This window comes from Ischnura elegans, chromosome 7 (genome assembly GCF_921293095.1).
Source record: "Ischnura elegans chromosome 7, ioIscEleg1.1, whole genome shotgun sequence".
NCBI classification, from domain to species: Eukaryota; Metazoa; Arthropoda; class Insecta; order Odonata; family Coenagrionidae; genus Ischnura; species Ischnura elegans.
The window spans coordinates 57835338-57851990 of NC_060252.1; the positions used below are offsets into that span (position 1 = coordinate 57835338).

The 16653-nt window shown below is 36.7% G+C and overlaps 2 protein-coding genes across 5 annotated transcripts in view; both read right to left on the reverse strand.

The window, feature by feature from the left end:
* Positions 1 to 11139, reverse strand: part of LOC124162861 (transmembrane protein 131) — a 61711-nt gene extending 50572 nt beyond the window's left edge. The window contains exons 1-5 of one of the 2 annotated variants that reach the window (XM_046539545.1): positions 10993 to 11139; positions 10311 to 10375; positions 10198 to 10220; positions 1209 to 1289; positions 455 to 578 (exon numbers count right to left, since the gene is read on the reverse strand). In XM_046539545.1, coding sequence (XP_046395501.1) covers positions 455 to 578; positions 1209 to 1289; positions 10198 to 10220; positions 10311 to 10375; positions 10993 to 11098 — 399 coding nt within the window. In that variant the 5' untranslated portion in view covers positions 11099 to 11139. Of the gene's footprint in view, positions 1 to 454; positions 579 to 1208; positions 1290 to 10197; positions 10221 to 10310; positions 10376 to 10445; positions 10612 to 10992 lie in introns of those variants that run through there. The other variant, XM_046539546.1, reaches the window with a different exon arrangement.
* A 254-nt stretch (positions 11140 to 11393) lies between these two features.
* LOC124162125 (nucleosome assembly protein 1-like 1) lies at positions 11394 to 15927 on the reverse strand. 3 transcript variants are annotated; one of them, XM_046538535.1, is made up of 10 exons: positions 15904 to 15927; positions 15695 to 15767; positions 15066 to 15224; positions 14843 to 14989; positions 14427 to 14575; positions 14145 to 14301; positions 13757 to 13894; positions 13530 to 13677; positions 13333 to 13452; positions 11394 to 11888 (listed from the first exon to the last, which is right to left on the reverse strand). In XM_046538535.1, exons 3-10 carry the CDS (start codon positions 15216 to 15218, stop codon positions 11737 to 11739), a joined length of 1164 nt encoding a protein of 387 aa, XP_046394491.1. In that variant the 5' UTR covers positions 15219 to 15224; positions 15695 to 15767; positions 15904 to 15927; the 3' UTR covers positions 11394 to 11736. The 3 variants fall into 3 exon arrangements, with proteins under 3 accessions (XP_046394491.1, XP_046394490.1, XP_046394492.1); XM_046538534.1 differs by lacking the exon at positions 15904 to 15927 and having other exon boundaries at positions 15695 to 15820; XM_046538536.1 differs by lacking the exons at positions 15695 to 15767; positions 15904 to 15927 and adding an exon at positions 15371 to 15581.
* Positions 15928 to 16653: the final 726 nt, after the last annotated feature.

Consider the following 16653-nt stretch of genomic DNA (forward strand, 5'->3'; position numbering starts at 1 on the left):
CTAAAAACAGGTAAATTTAGTTACAGCAGAAATTCGTGCACATTTTTGAAACTTCATTATATCAGTGACTGTTGTAATGCAGTTCCACATTATGCAATTAATGAGGGGAAAATCAGAACTATTACTTTCCTCAATATTACGAGGTATTTCCTAATACAGAGAAAATTGTAATAGAGAGCTTTAAAAAAATTCACACCAGCTTCACCAAATGTCCATATAGAAGTACCAGTAGAAGAGGGCAACCAATTTGTGTATTTCAGAAAAATACCGGGTAAGTGAAACTTTCATAAACATGTTAACGTAACTAAATATTGCTAATTTGCTACATATTTGGCAATGACACATTTCTTTATAGCTATGAAATGAAAATAAATTTTTAAACATGACAAAAAATGTGAAAGTACAACGACTAAATGATAAGGTAAGGTCATGCAAAAAATAATATGTAGCATACCTTGTCCTCAAAAAAAGAACAATGGAAATGAACTGTGTTCCCAGATATTGATGACATATGAATTGTTTTATTACTGTTCATATTTATAAGAGTAACTTTTTCACTATGGGGCACCCCAAGATGCCTAGAAATAAAAAAATTATTCACCATTAGAAAAAGTTCAACTCTAAACACACTTTTAATTTACGAAGAATCATTTATCAAACTATAGATTGCATCTCCACCATTAACATTAATGATAACCAGCATAAAGACAGATGTGATGTAAAAAAGGTACACTGAAACAGGAGCACTGACATGAAAACAAGTACACATCACGGAAATATCACTACTCAATAAATGCAGACCATAGGTAACCCTTTTCTCACAAGAGTGTAAAATAATTCTGGCCAAGTAAGTAAAAAATAATTCTGTAAGTTAATGCCATCCACCTTAACATATCTTTGATTATAAAATCCTTCTCTTTGATAATAACTCCAAGTCCCTCATCCCAATAAGCATAGGTAATATAAGTTTCCCAAAGAAGAGAGATGAATTTTTTTCTAGGCTGTAAGCAGCATTGAATTTCTTTTGTCAACTTCATCCTCTAAACAAAACCTCCACAATCATATTTGCCAACCTTTATAGAGAGGATATCTAGAGGAAGACATGAAAACTGAACTCAAATCTAAAGCAGAGACATGAAGAAAATCCTCAACCATACCACACCAATGAGAGCATTTGAAATTCACAAAGTTGTGAGAGAAGAGCATACCTTTCTTTAAAATCCAGTAATGATGGTTCAAACTTCATATTAGATCTGGACCTATAGTATGCACTATCTTCAATAGGGGCTCTGAAATTTAAAAAATATAATTATTAGTTGAAGCATTTAACTTTCGAACAGCTAAATCAGTAAAGCAACCATGCCTTCACACTAACCATCACGAGCACGCAAACAAACTTCGTAACAAGTGCAGTTTTCAAGTGTCAAGATGTATTCTCATAAGTCCAAATAATCAAAGAAGATAATGAAATATCTCACAGTCTCCACTGTTCATAGTCAATAAGTCTGTGGTAACCTATCATACTGATACATTTAAGAACAAGTTGCTTCCAATAAAAATGAGCTAACTTTCCTCCCACGGACTGTTGAAGTTGTGACATCACAAATTGCTAGTCACCAGTTTACTTAAAAGAGAAAATTTTTTCGGCCTATTTTAAAGCATTGAATGAAAGTTAAGTAATTCTTTCAATCTTTCCAGCAGGACTCCAAGCATTGTAGCATCATTAAATACGTAGAAGTATTGCTAGTATTATTAGGCACTGTAGTATTATGTATTCAGCATAAATTTTATTTTTCAACACCAGTTTTTCACTGTCAAGCAATATTAGACTTGAAATTTAGCTTCTAATTACAGAAATTCAATGGAACAAACATGTTTTCTTAAAGTAACTGGCTTGTAGTTGTATTTGTCATGGATTTGGTGCGTCTGTTGCTGAAGTATTAGCTAAAGCTTCGGGAAAGCATTTATTAACAGTGTTGTAACAGTAGTCTCAGGCATTTATTCATGAAAATGCTTTTCATTGTGATTAAACACGGGAACGATAATTCCACACAATTAATTTAACAGACCGTGGTTTCAACATACCACAGAATGTCATCATCAGGTTAACACTGGTATATATGTAGAGTTTCTGATGCAAATATAACAAATATAAGACACCTTAGAAGCACTCTCCACTTCAGCCTGGCCTCAGGATGCCTATAGCACAGTAGATGAAATGTCACCATCAAAATGAAGACACGGACGGAGCCTAGAAATCTACCCTACTGGGAACTGGTATGCACAAGCAAGGAATATGACATTCAAAATTTATACTTGCAAGCTGGGGGATGATGACAGTAAGGTTGATGTAGGGTGGGTTGCAGTAGTGGAGGCTGACCATTAGGGTAGCATAAGTTAGGCTGGGGTGGGAGGAGGTTAATTTTATCCATGAGGTGCAGGAGGGGTATATATCTATAGTAAAAAAATTGGAGTTCAATACCCTCAGTGGCCTTGCAAGTACATAGAATTTTTAGCTGATCCTTCATTGAAGCTACCGCCTCAATACCCAGGTCAGTATGTCATATGGTCACCGACTTTCCACTCCTATCCGGACTCTATCCCTTCACAACAGATATTAACCTCTGGTATGATGGACCTAGGCCCATATTCTTAGTTGACCCTGTAAGGCCAACCGACCCTGGATACGTCATCAGCCCCTACATAAACCGATCTCGCCCCACATACACCATATCAAGCTCTTCCTATGGCCGTTTTTGGAACTAAGTGGGCCCTACTTGATGTATGGTACCCGAACCAGCCCTACACCCTACAAAAACATGGCGGCCAAATTTCGTTCGCTGATCACTTCGTTTAAAGAAACTATGTTATAATGGATAGTAAGGGAGACGAGCTCACACAAACCATTTTAAAATGTACAGTAACACAGCAGAAAGGTAATAATACTACCACTTTATAGCTACCAAGTGAAATAAATAATAAAATTGGCTGAAGTATAATAAGTGCAATATAGTGGCATACATCACCCTGTTTCTGCAGATATATATTAATATTTTTCACCTTTGGCACTTGGTACACCTATAAGAAACCAACATCGTTTACGTGCAACAATAGAAAACATATTTTCATGCCGCTATTTGCCACATAATAAACTTAACTACGGAAGATAAAAGCGAATGATGAACCTAGATGATGCAACGGAAGTTCTCACGTCAATGATCATATTTTCCCCGTACTTATCACTATCTTGTACATACCGCTTTTGAAGTAATTTAAAGACAATGTGATTCTACTTTTAGCTCAATATGAGAGTATTTGTAATGATAATTCATGCACCGACACGATCTGGCGGACGACATCGATTGTTTATACCCCTTGAGCCGTTGCCCTAACAATATACCCGAAAATTACCGGATGTCTTTTCTTAGTTAGGTCTGATTATGCAACCAGAGTGAAAACTGGAACTGAGCCATCAACTATGTCATTTCTGAGAACTAGATGACGGAATTACCCCCCACCACTTATGTAGGATTGACTGAGAAATGTAGGGACGGATACATAGGGTTGACTAAGAATATGGGCCCTAGTCATTTTGTTCACTTTGGACACCCATTCCATTAGTGAGCTAACATTTCCTTTCGGAAAATTTGTCATTTTTTGACTTTTCATTCCTAAAAGAGACCTTTACTCTGGCAGAGCCAAATACTTGATATGCTCACTTATTATGCATTAAATTGTGCATGTTACTAAGACTTGAGCAGTAATTTTGGTAAATTTGTCTTTATCTCACAAATAATCAAGTGTACAGATTGATATTTATGTACAGCCCAATCCTCAGATGACTTCCTCTCATTGGCATTCTGAGAAAAAAGTTCAGGTGACGCATTGGGGTGTACCAGCACATTTGAAATACAAATGAATGCTTGTGGTAATTTATTTATATTCAGTATTATATTCCACACTATATATTTACTCTTTTATCAAACTATTTCCTGTGAATTAAGATAAACAATTTGAATTATTTCTCTGGAGAAATTTCAGAGAAATTACTATCCTATGCAGGAGTGAATCATCATCCTTGCTATCTCTCACCCTCACCTATCCCCACAATCCAATCACAGATTTAATCAGCCTAAACATGGTATTCAGCCAATCAAAGCAGAAAAATTCATGCATATTCCCGGTTTTCCATGGAAATTTTATAAAATTCCAAAATTACTTCAATATTTTTTAAATAATATTATACTTGTGTATTAACAAGGACAAGGAATAGGGTAGCTAACAAAAATTGTACAGCAACTCCCGATTATTCAGCTGCGGCTTAACCATGTTGCGGATTATCCGAGCATGACGTTCACTTTCGCTCAATTTTTTCTGCAATCTTCATAAAAATAATAAAATTGGACGCAAAATCACCAGACTTACTGCATTTAATGCCAGGCTACTTCGAGCTTATTATTTCCATTAGAATCCTCTTCATAAAAAGGAATTATTTTCTTTACTTCTGACAGTTAATGTGTTAAGTTTACTTGGACGTCTGCTCCAGTGTTGAAACAGACAGTAAGCGGCAGAAAAAATTTCTTTATTAAATTTTAAAAGATTCTTCAACTGTTAACCAATCGTAAGTTAAGAAAAATGCTATCCTTTAAGAGGAGGCAGAGACGAAGGAAGTAGAAATTGTTTGAATCGCATCCAGGCACTCGCTGGCAAGGACAGCCTAGAACCACTGCAGCACAATGGCACAATTGCGTGGTAGCTGCATTCACGGGAGCTTCGTGCCCTGATTTCCAAGCCTCGCTGTGCGAAACCGCGCTCCAGATAAAATGATCATGGTCTGGGGAAGAAAGCTCTCAATGAGTCCAGGAAGGACTCTTAAATAACAGAATAAGAGCATATTAATTATAAATTATTTGTTTCACGAAAATTATGAAAACTACAAGAAATCAAAGTGAAAGTTTGGGTAATCTGTGTTTTCCTATTACATATTAGTGCCGTCTCAGTCAAGAGTGCATAACATTTCAATTCTGTTGTCTAGTCTGACATTCCACGTTTCGATGCGAATGTAAAAATTCTAATAAGCTACAATTAAAATTATGAAATTTACAAAAACAACTACACATTTCAGGCCAGAAAATGGGTGCTGAACCGAAAATTTTTTAAGTGAAATGAATTTGAAATTTCAGGTTGGAGGAAAAATTCATGAATAATTCATGCATATTTCCAGGGACTAAAAATTCACCCACAATAGGGTGGTTTCCTATTATTTTTTACTGCCAAAATCGAAAGATTATTACTCCTGGAGTACCTATTTCACGCTTTTCAATTTTTAACCCTTTCACTGCTGTGGACGTACCTAGTACGTCCGCACGGCAGACTGCAGTGGACGTACTTTTTCTTCCTCCCTGACATGCGTTCAGCACTTTCGCCGAAGCACTTCGAAGGGACCCACTAATCCGCGACCCTTTCCTCGACGAATTCACCCACGCTGGACCGTCTCATCGGCCCTACCAGCGGGGGCCCTACCTCCGGAAAAGTGATCGCTCTGACTGAAATGTGAAAATCAATCAATCAATCCGATCATCAAAAAATGATTGTTTTCATCGCACTCCAGCCAATCAAGCCATCAAGTACGTCTTTGAACCGTGTTTCTGCGATGAAAAATAACGATTTTGTTAACTTTGATATAATGGCCGTTTTCCGATGGTCCGCAGCCACGTTTTGTTGCAAAGTTAACAGAATCGTTATTTTTTATCGCAGTGACACGGTTCAAAGACGTACTTGATTGCTTGATTGGCAGGAGAGCGATGAGAACAATCTTATTGTGATGATCGCATTGATTGGTTGATTTTCAAAATGCAGTCAGAGGGTCACTTTTCGGGAGGTAGGGTCCTCGCTGGTAGGGCCGATGAGACGGTCCTGCGAGGGTGAGTTCGTCGAGGAAAGGGTCGCGGATTAGCGACCCTTCGGAGGGTGTACCACACCCATCCTGAAAGTACCTGCTCCATGGGCCCACGAAACGCATTTTAACATTTTCGCCGCATGTGAGGAGAAGGTTTCCGGAGATTGAACAGCAGCGAAAGGGTTAAATGACGATATCTATTTTTCCCGATTAAATAAAAAGTGAAAATTTTCAAGCGCGTGAAAACGCAAAGGCCAAGTATGAATACTGGGAAAAGCCCGTGTGACGTCATTCTGGTTCCTGTTACCGCCGTGTGAGGCCACCTTGGTGCAAGGCAATGAGCACTGCTATGATGCAGGCTGCAAGTAGGTAGCACTTGGCTTAAATAAGGATTATTAGTACCTTATCAAATGAAGGAAACTTTCCGACCATAGGCAATTTTAATAGGTGATTATCAAGAAATGTTTCCCTGAGCTCTGTGCCTCATGCATGCATTGGTAATCTCAGACGATGTAAAACTCCTGACTACTTGTATAGCATCTAGGTCCCTGTGACGTCATGTGGAGTGGCATCGCAAAGGCACCAATCTGGCCTTCTTCAAATGAGGTTAAAATTGACCATTAACATTCGTCTAAACTGGGATTTCTAAAACCAAATAATTTGTATGTTATGAATACACTAATGGTGGGTAACGAATCACAATCAATGCCTTTTGTTTTCTTTGATGAAGGAAACTACCCTATACCCAATTTCCCCAGTTACAGGATACCCTGCATTACATAGTTGGTAATTTTTGCAGCAAATTATATTCATACTATCATTTGACATAATCATATAATTATAATACCCAAGAGATAAGAACTTTTTCCAGCATTCTTGTAAAAACCTTTCAGCAGTTTAAACAATAATTATTGAAATATATATTCAAAGCTAATTAAAAGTATTACTTATTGCATATGGACTAAACTGGCAATAGCATTTTTATGATTCAACATTTCCCTAATCAAATAACTCATACAATACTAAAAACTAAATATAAAAAAGGTCTGTTATTCTAATCAATTTCAATGTCATGTTACTCTACAATTTTAGATTGACTCTATAAGTAAATAATAGAGTAAAGTGACAGTTCAATGTTTCTAAACATCATCCGAATAATTAGTTGGGAAAGGGATTCTCAAATATCAATAAGGTGCCGACTGATTCCATAGAATGAAGTTCAATGTTATTACATTGAAATTCCACACTGTATTGTATCTATACGAAGTCACGAGTGCAGTTGAATTTCATGCTGAAAGAAAACATTTAGGATGGACTATCAACCTTGTACACTGCTGCTGACAAAAAGTGCTAACTGAGGCAGGTGAGAAAGGATAGAAAAGAAGGAATGGGATAAAAGGGGAGGGTATGAGGGGCTGATTGTAGGTGATCCATGAGCTATTATAATAGTACTCGCGCATATTGTTCAATACAAGCATTTAAATGAATTATATTGCGTGGCATTGGAATGTCTAAGTATCACTTCATTAACTTAGAGATAAAATTTTCCAGAAATAAGTAAGTCATTTTTCGGGCCATACTCAATAAATCTCTCTAAGAGGAATCAAGCCTTTTCAGGTAACAAAGCTAGGAATCGAACTCACACTATTGGGATAGTGGCCCAAAATACTATTCAACACATAAACCTGATTCTGACGGAGTAAATGTAAACATTGCATACTATTATATATAATTATAATGATATTTTTGGTTGCAACCGGAGACCTGCCTTAATGCAATCTATATTTCAAAAGAAAGGCATATGAGATAGGTTTCCCCTGATGAAGCTATAACAATGCCTAAGTCGAGTGTGAATCCTTAAGAAAAAAAGAAAAATTTTTGAGATTGGTATTATGAACTAAAAGTCAGCAATTGAATGTTACATGAGAAAGGCTTGCAATATCAAATTTAGAACTAAGAGACTAGAAGAGAGAAGAAAGCAACAATGAGACAAAAAATATACGTACACATAAGAGAGATGGAAAGAGGAACATTTCCGGGGAATGTAATAAAAAATTAAACACAGAGTCAATATAAAAGTTAGCAATTAACAGAGCAGAAATGCAGATATTGAGAAGGAGACTAGAATATGCTGCACAGTTTGAGATACAGGTATGGGCAAGGGTGGATGACAGAGAATGAGAAATGGCTCAACATGATGGGCGAGGTAAATTCTAAAAGAGATTGAGATAAGGCAGAGAGTGTGAATGGAGAGAGAACAAAGTGTGAGAGTGTACCAGAGCGATGGCCATTATATTAAGATCAAAACAAGACAGAGGAGAGAAGGGTAAGAAAGAAGACAATCTTCATGAATAAAAGCAAAGATATAGGTCTAAAGCCAACATAAGAATGAAATATGTACATGCATGTATGAGTCTGTAATGGACGCTGCTATTGAATGCACTGTGAAAAAGGCTTACTATGTCAAATTTAGAACTAAGAGACTAGGAGAGAAAAGAAAACAACACTGAGACAGTAATATCACAAATGCCTTCCAAATAAACTGGCTTAAGTTGCCTCAATCAACAAAGAGAATAGGGTGCAAATTGCAAAGAATTTAATAAATTCACTGATTTTTAGGTTTTCCAGGGGTTTTTATTTGTTATCCAGGATGCTATCCTGTGGTAATCGTAAATATTTATGGGTAATTATAGCAAATTGGGTAAAAACTAGAGATGGTCGGATCGGATACCTCGGATCCAAATATCCACGGATGTTGCCCTTCATTGGATACATCGGATCCAATGTCGCGGAAGACATCGGATCTGGATCCCAAATTTTAAATAATAGCTTCAGTGAATGCAACTCCCCATAAGGGTGGAAAGAGTTCCGATTCTCTCTTCGAATGCGCCGTCGCATGCAATTTTTGTCCTACTCATGAACCGTTTTGTTTGAAAGCTCTCGCAGAGGTTACATAGGAGAATTTCAGCCGTGGAAAATAAAAAATGCAAAATACGACTAGCACATAGTGTGACTCTTCCCAAGAACAATCATCGGGGGAATTCCAGCATCACGAATTTGAAAATGCATTTGGATCCGATCCGAAAATCAAGGATTCGATCCGAATCCGAAAAAAATCCTGAATCTGTTCATCCCTAATAAAAACTATTAAACTCAGAAATATTAGTTAAGTGAATTTAATGCTTCCATTCCTTCTTCTTAAGCTTCCATTAAATGGACTCAGATTTTGTAAGAAAAAAAACATAAATCCCCCACTTTCAGTAACATGTTCCTCCTTGTCAATTACACAATAGCCGTGCCATTCCCATTCTTCCTTTCATAACTCTCCAGCTGCAAAATCTTCCCTGGACTTAACCTCCACTGCTGCTGTTTTCAAAACTTCCAAAAACATCACCATAAAATTCACCCCTTCCCAACCCAAGAGCTAATTACTCTTTTTATCTAGTTTTTGCTAATTATGTATATCATTAAATGAGTTTTTATTTCTTTTCTTGGTAAACCAATGGAAAGCCCTTTGTGCTGTTTTTGCTGTTAGGAAATTAATAAAAAAGATTTTTTTATTGAGCCCACTATGTATCATTGGAAAATTAGAAAAATTTGCCATGCGCATTCCTTCCAAAGGTTAAGAGTCATGAACAGGAGAGGGAGAAACAGATGAAGGACAATCACTACATAGATAAGTTACTGCTTAAATCAGTGCTAGGTATACTGAGGGACCAATCTGCAAGGGACCAATTAATCCAAATGAAAACTTCATCAGTAGATTAGCAGAGGTCGAAATTCTTAACTTGATATTTCCTTAAATTCGCAAGCATTCAAATGGAGTACAATCACAGCCAGTGAATTCTTGGAGAAAAAAATGGATTCTGGATTGGAGATTCTGGAGACACTGGATTCACAAATGAATTTTAAACGTTATGTGAAAAGTGGAGATGACAGGCTATTGAGACTTTGCCACATGTAAACCCAAAATAAAGTAGAAAGAGAGTAGGGAACAGCATTGAGACAGTGCTAATGAAAGAGTCGAAAGAGGAGCAGACGATGAGTGTGACTGAGAGGGTTGCACTGTGTAGAGCTATTTGATATTGAGAAAGAAGAATTTGAATATGAAAGCACCACATTAACCCTGGTTAAGCTTCAAAACATTTTCATACAATCAACTATGCTTAAATACAAAAAATTGGTCGCACATTGTTCAAAATAAAAAGCTCTCATGTCGCTACACAATGTACCACAAGCCAGGCCCATCAACACTAAATATTTTTCTAAATTAAAAAGTATAAAGTAAACTTTCTCACCGCCCTCCGGGTGTGGGAACATCCTGAAAGTAAATAAAAATAAAATAATACAAATGTAACTTGACTACCATCAACATCACATCAATATGAGTATACAAATAACTATTACTTACTTTGTGCATTGAGACGGGCATACCATCCACTATATACCGAACTTCATTGTTTGCTGGCATATATCCTGAAAACAGTAAAAAGAGTAAGTATACGGTGCAAGAAAATGCTTATGGATTCCGAGTTTAGAGGTTTACCTTGGCTGACAAGCACGAAGAAAATGAGACGAAGGAACACTATCAAATACCCATGCATTATGATGAATGCAAAACAAACGGTTACTAAATTAAGTTCAAGCTTTGCCTAATTCGTTCGTGATCGCCAGGCAGATTGCCGCAGCAGCAGGAAATAAGCAATATATACAAGGAAACAGATAAGTCAAAACCTCCTCTAGCATCTCAAGAACTGCGCCAGGAATACGTAAAAATGGCAAAATCAACGAAAACGACATATATCATAGAAAATCAAATAACATATGATGCGAATGTTATCCAAACCACATGACAAAATGTTTGGCAATAGAAACGCGATCATTGCATACCGAGTGAGCAAAATAAAGAAAACTTTAGACATTCAAATAAAACATATGGATATAAACTTGAAATAAAATTAAGTGAAACATGAATCCAGATGAGCAATTAAATGTCATTCAGAATACTTCCATCCACAGGGGATGCAGAATTTAAAGAGCTATCCGCAAATGTGAAATACAGACAATGATCAAAGATAAAAATTTACCCGTACCTTGACTATTTCCGTGAATGAACATTTGCGTTTTAGACACCATTTCAAACAAAATTAATAATAATATAATAATCAGTCCAACAATTTCACCCATCCTTATTTCCATTGTGCGACAATAACACAGATATATCGTTCTCCCCGACTATGTATCGCATTACGATATACATCGATAGGCATTTGGCGCCAAAGTGGCTCCCTCATTTCACGCGAAACACAATGGCGCGAATTCGTCTTGAAATACTTGCAACCCTTACGAAATATGACCTTGAATCGAAAATCATGCGCATCTACTTCAGTTGGGTATCATTATATCGAATTTGTAATGTACTCCGGCTTGCATGACCTTACTTTTACTCAGAGCAACAGGAAAGGGTGTGGGTGACAAAAGAAAAAACATCACATTCAAGATTCATCTTTATTAACAGTACCCAAATTTCAAGAAGCAGGGACGTTAAAACACAATTCTGAAACACTAGCATAAAATATTCAGCCGAGGAATTAACATAATGACAATGGTTAACACGTTAAACCAAAACTTCTTAACAAAGGCATTTTTGGTTCACCCTAAGGGGAAAGCAGGGGAATGTATAAAATGTTCTGATAAGTTCCCATACTTCTTCCTCCAGGTTCCAAGCACTGTTTTCTTCATTTAATTTTCTTATAAAAAGGGCTTGAAAGACCTTAAAACAAACTCGGATTGCTTGAGTCTCTGGCTGCCAATTATGGACAATCTCCCAAGTTGATTTACTGCTGATTACATTCAGCTGGATTAGCATTTCTAGCTGCAGCATTTGCTGCCTTGCTACTAGGAGTATAATCAGGATCATCATCCTCACAGGAGTCTTCTTCCTCATCACCTTCTTCATCTTCATAATCTTCCTCATCGAGGGCCTCACCTGAAAACATAGTAATTAGACATTTACCTTAGGTCGTCACAGATTCATACAATATATGATCAACTAAAATTATTTAGGGTAGAGAGAACCCAACCTCCCAGAAACAATTTTCCTGCATGAGTTTAGGCAGAGCTGGCCAAATGTGTAACTTAACTATAAATTTAAGACTGAAAAACACTAATTTATTACATTTAAGGCGCAAAAATCTTAACAGAAAATACATATAAGGATACAATACTACTAAAACATACTCACTAATCATTAATTCATAACATTATCAAGGTATTTACACCCTACCTATAATACATGCTAGAGTCGCATAACTACCAAGGGCACCTCTGGAAAGAATCTCTTTAGTGATGTCATTGAAACGACACCAATACTTTTGAAACCTGAAGATCAAAGCGTGAAGGAGAGAAATTTTTCCATATTGAAATATAACATTGAATTATCCATGATTGTAAAAAATTAAGAACTTGATGGTGATGAAAATAAGCATTAAATACACATCCATCCAACTTTTTTTTGTTGCCACACCAGAATTCAGATCAAAATACTTTCCTTGAAACCTTGCATGCAGTCAATACTTTCGAACAATCTTCGTGTCCAAGAGCCTCCTCAATAATATCCTAAATAAGTTAATAATTATTTATTGCCGAAAGCATAAATGCTGGCTTACAATCACTGAGAAGAGACACTTTGCTCTGATAAATTCTTCCAATGCAAAACCTCAGGCTTCAAAAAAATATCCACTTTAAATGAAAACTAGAGTCCTCTGATTTATTTCCTTACAATTTCTCAAAATTAACCATACCCACTTATCTACCTTCCAGATGCCACAAATAATTACAATTTCAGTTACTATTAAAAGAAGAACCTACCTACCAAAGATGACCTGAGTTGCTTAGCCACTCTCATCTCTCAGTTTCCAACCCCAATGTCGGACCCATACCCCTGCATTGCTATTGAGTACCAACTAGATTCTGATCACCCCAAATACTCTTTCCTTGACTCATCTCTAAGAGTTCTTTTCACTGTGTTCCATTCCCTTTATTTCCAGAAACCTTTTGTTCATCCCTAGACAAGGATTAGATCCTTGATTGACTAGATTTTCATTTCTGACCCATTATCTTGGCCCCCTCCCTCAGACGCAATCCTTTACTAGACTTGATCTTTCATTGGCTTGACTTTAGAATTCAAAGGATTAGAGAAATTCTAAACAGGAGAGCCTTGCTTTTCCCATCCACCACTGAAAAGAGATTTTGGGATCATTCAAATTAATAATAGTTATGCCTAAATTTGTCTTAATTATCACAAGAAAGATGACAATCCATACATCATCCTGGCAGCAGACAGCATAACTAAGAGTAACATATTCAGAGCCTAATAGGAAGAAATTACACTAATGGTGATTAAATAACTACAGAAGAACTATTTTACTTACCAGTGAAATAAAGAACAGCATGAGGAACTATTCTTTCCCTAATGTAATGACCTATTTCAAAATCATTGGTGAGGAGAGCTTGAACATCTCTATCAATTTCTCCTTCATGATCTTCAGGAACTAAAAAAAAAATACAATACATTAATCATCCGATCGGTGAAAATCTCAATATCATTCACCTAATCAACTCAACATACCGGTGGGGGGGTTAAAAAAATTGAAGAATGAATCATTTTGAACAGTTTTGGTAACAGTTCTTAGAGAGCCACGAGATTTATGCTTCTGTCGCTTCTTCACAAGCTTGACAGTTACATTTTTCCCTTTCTTCCAATCAATAGTGCACCCCTAGAAAATAATATTTCACATTAATACCACCTGGAGGTATTACTACTACAATGAGGTAACACAAGGCATAGACACTTACTTTGCATTTATATATCTCAGGTCCTTCAAAACTAAATGGATCAGATTCATCAGGAACACAGGTCATTTCATATTCTTTTGTAAGAACGGTGTTAGTGAAGTACTCATTAGGACTAAAGTGGAACTCTAGAACAAATCCCTGGGGAAGATGAAATAGCGCATTAATTCAGATGTAAATTATTAAGGACCTCCTAAAAAAACAATACATATGACTTCATGGTGAAGCAAAAACCCATATGTTTATATTGATAATGATGCTATAGCCGTCGAAACTAGTCAACGGCAAATACAGTTTGTGGTACATTACTAGGTTTCTGGTTTACCATGAATACCTCATCATTCCTCTAAGTCACACCAAAATCAGTTGATTTCAATACATATGTTCTTACCATTGGGTTTGATTCAGAGAACTGGACTTTCACATCCACGAGATGCTTTAAAATAGGTTCATCATGCTCTTGGACCATTTCAGCAAGCATGCCCACAGTTTTGAAAATGGTAAGCCAGAAATCCGGAATTCCTTTGACATTATCATTTTTCTGGTTCCTTTAAATTTAAAAACAAAGTGATACTATTGAAATTTCATTAACATCAACTATGAGGTTACAAGTTGCGTGCAAATACTGTCAACGAATTAAAGATTCAGGATCAAAGCTGGCAGCCGAACTTACTCATTTTCTTTTGAATCTTCCTCTTCTTTAATTTTAACTTTATTCATTTCAGTAATAATCTTTTTCTCTTCCTCCTTTTCCTCGTCATCAGACGACCACTCGCATTCCTCGTCGTTAGGTTCATAATCTCCGCTGGTAATTTTACTACGCTAAAATCGAATTTGAAAAAAATGAGCACCATTGACAAGTTAAGATATCTAACACCATGTTTCATCAACTTATAAAGAAGCATAAACAAAAAAAAGCCAATATATGAGTGAAATGAGAACCAAGTGTTTGCTGATAGTCACCCATACGTACATGTAAGAATTTTGACAATACGATATTAGATGGGATTAACATAGATGAGCCCTTAAAAGTCAATGCATGAAGTAGCATGGTTTAACACAAACGTAAATAAGTAATGAAATAATCACCTTGTCTAACAGGGGCTGGTAATGATTTTTGAAGTACTTGCATTCCAGTGCATGAACTTCAGCATAAAATTTGGCTTCAATTTTAGTTGATTCCAACTGCAACCTCTTCAGAGCTTTAATCCGTCGTTTCACAGATGGTGGGTAGGACTGTTTAAAAAGCAAATATGAATTAGGTGAACACGAACCAGTGACGGGACGACAAGCTTAGGAAATGTTTACAGACCTGTGGCATAGGTAGAGCTTTAAAGTTAAGCGATGCTAACACATCGGTTTTGCTGTCATCATAGTCATTGTTGCCCACCTCTACTTCCTCCTCTTCATCCTCCATTTCTTCGACATTCTCATTAGCATTGGCAGTGCGTTCGGGATCAGCCATGGTAAACTAAAAGGATAAAAAAAAACAAGTGTACATTATAACGCATCGCAGAATATAGTTTAATTCAATCTAATCTGGGACAAGCCAAAAATTAAAATTGTCTTGAGCATAAATCACATAACTCTTTGACGTTTTCTAAGGGGTAAGGTTACTGAATTAAACCGGCGACAGGTTACCGCGAAACGTTATTTCAATCCACCAGCAATATTGTGGCTCAGGCAAAAGTAATAAAGAATCAGTGAATGAACGAGTTGGAATGAATTAAATAGTAAACGATTGATTTCGGTGAAAATAACACAAATTACGACGTCAATTGTCTGGCCATGAAGCACATGGGAATATGTTACAGACGATTGCCATGGATAAATTAGATCTCACACGCCCTACATAATACGAGAAACATATTAAGCATATACGAGATCTTCACCATTAACAGTTTCTACGGCTAAATTGACATAATGTGAGAGAACACTAACCTTCGATGTGTCGAAGCACCTTTTGCCGCTCTAGGCTAGACTGGAAAAGATGGCGGTGGATGAACGTCTGCGACTGAAGAATGAAAATTACGTCACTGACTGCTAAAAGTGCAAATTGCTAGATCAGAGTGAAGTTTAATTTGAAGTTAAAAAACAATATGCAAAAAGTTGATGAATTTTTCCCTAAAATCCAAGCAATAATTATTCACCAAGAAGATGAGAGACCTCTGCGCCTCTATGATAACTTCCGCGGTATAAAACGAGACGACTGTCTTTTTGAAATATCCAATACTTATTTTCGCGCAACGCGATTTTAAATTGCAAGGAGGATTTTCTGGAAATTCTAGGTTTATTCCTTAGTTTTCTTAGGTACCAAATACCAAATTTTACAACTTCTGAAAATGTCCAGAATAAGAAAATCTCGTCGAGCGAAACATGTCATTTCCCGCCAGGAAATCGGTAAATTACGGAGTAGAAAGCGAAGTTTTTATCACATTTTTTGAGTGATAGCGTTTTGAGCGCGTTCCTCCTGGACTTTGCTGTAACCTAAGACATCAATATAATTAAAGTACCTCCGAATAATCACTGCTGGCCATATTCAACCCCGCCCTCGAGAGAATATAACTACTCTAATATATAACGTAGTACATTTGCAGACGACTTTTTGTCAAATCAACTACTTTTCGGGTACTGTGCTTTCAATCTGTCATTGAGTTAATCATGATCTAGTCACTCTGCACAAAAGTGCAATTTGTCAATGGAGAGTTATTATGTACTCGGTGCGAAAGAAGTTACGTTATGGATAATTCACCAATTTTATTCATCTCATTGACGAAAAATCGTTCTCGGGACTTGAGCGAAGAACAATATATTCAACGGATCACTCTACTAGTAAACGGCATGTGTTGATGCAATGAATACAAGGATTGAATGTAGCCGCTGTTAAAGTACATTGACTT

Excerpts from the sequence above, each read along its gene's own strand:
- LOC124162125 (XM_046538535.1), bottom strand. The coding sequence starts at position 15,218 with ATGGCTGATCCCGAACGCACTGCCAATGCTAATGAGAATGTCGAAGAA. Across the intron at positions 14,990-15,065 it reads AAGCTCTACCTATGCCACAG|TCCTACCCACCATCTGTGAA; the intron begins GTCTGTAAACAT and ends CTTTTTAAACAG. Across the intron at positions 14,576-14,842 it reads ACCAGCCCCTGTTAGACAAG|CGTAGTAAAATTACCAGCGG; the intron begins GTGATTATTTCA and ends ATTCGATTTTAG.